This window comes from Sphaeroforma arctica, assembly GCF_001186125.1.
Source record: "Sphaeroforma arctica JP610 unplaced genomic scaffold supercont1.7641, whole genome shotgun sequence".
In the NCBI taxonomy this organism is placed as follows: Eukaryota; class Ichthyosporea; order Ichthyophonida; genus Sphaeroforma; species Sphaeroforma arctica.
The window spans coordinates 1-1,384 of NW_014032917.1; the positions used below are offsets into that span (position 1 = coordinate 1).

At 42.8% G+C, this 1,384-nt stretch overlaps 1 protein-coding gene across 1 annotated transcript; it reads left to right on the plus strand.

Annotated features, from left to right (window-relative positions):
• Positions 1-488: 488 nt before the first annotated feature.
• SARC_16237 (hypothetical protein) lies at positions 489-1,291 on the plus strand (the record flags this gene model as incomplete). The annotated part of the gene is made up of 1 exon (XM_014289653.1): positions 489-1,291. A coding segment is annotated over exon 1 (766 nt), but the record flags the coding sequence as incomplete, so codon positions are not given.
• Between the last annotated feature and the right edge of the window lie 93 nt (positions 1,292-1,384).

The window sequence follows — 1,384 nt, forward strand, 5'->3', positions numbered from 1 at the left end:
ATACATACATACATACATACATATATATATATATACATATATATATACATATATACATACATACATACATATACATACATATATAAACCCTAAAACATATATATGTGTGTGGGTGTTGGTGTTGGTGTTGGTGTACTTGTTTGTTTGTTTGTTTGTGTACGTATGTTTTTCTTGTTGTTATTTCATTGTGAATACATGACCATTGATATGATCAACGTTCATTCAATGTCTGTTCTATTTTGGTTCACCTTTATGTTCAACGAAATACACCGCACCGTTCAGCTTATAGGCAATGCTGTGGTCTGGCTGGATGGTTCTTGTCGCGCTGCTGTTTTGACTTTTTGTTGGGGGGGAGGGGGGGCGCTTTTTAAGAGATTTTGGAATCTGACAAAATAAAGTTCACTCCTCACGTCACTACAATAAATATGTAAAATAAATACTAAATACGTCGTGGCAGCAGGCGGATCCATACCAGATATTGTTTGTTGCTGCGAATCTCGATGTGCTAGGTCAATACTGTCCATCATGGAGGAACGGATGGTACGTATGTACCGCACCTTTGATGTTAATCATGATGCGGAACCTTCGGCAGAAGCGAAGGATAGATTAAGTGCGTGCCGGTTTCTCGCGGACACGTTAATGGAAGGTCGTTATAAGCAGACGGCAGACTTTCCCAAATTTCTATCTATTGCGGTGAGTGGTCTCCTATTAGCCTTAAATGATCCAGACAGCGATGTGCGCCTGGCCGCAGACGAGTCTTTGAATAAAGTTTTGAAAACACATCTCGACATGCACCAAGGACGAATCCAATTAGAACTGTATAAGCACATAAAGAAGAACAACGCCCCTGTGAGATCGCTGAGAGCGGCCATGCTGAAGTTCGCTGAACTGAGTCCATTGACTAGACCTGCCAAGAGGACGGTCTTTCTCAATTCGTTGATTACACCTCTTGTGATGATACTTGGTCGGGTCGATTCAGACGTACTACAAGGCACTCTACAACACTTCATTCCGGTTATATGCAAAGAGTTTGGATTACATTTTGACTCCGGGCAAATGCAGACTTTACTGGATGCTTGCACAGACAACATAACCAGTACGAGTCCGGTAGCCAGACGGGCGGCTGCGGCTTGTGTAGCAGCTATGTTTAGATACTGTCCAGGTGGCGATCATTTCATACCATCAACTATGCAGAGACTTGCCCAAATTGTTTCGGCCGAGGAGGTCACAGAAACAGATGTTCTTGGAGTGTATGGCTGTCTGAACGCCATCCTCGCGATAACCCAGAGTGGTGAGCTATCCCCTGGGCTGCTATTAAATGTATTGAATAAGTTTCTTTGTGGAGTTTTACCTCTTTTGAGGACGTGTGCATATACAACTACGA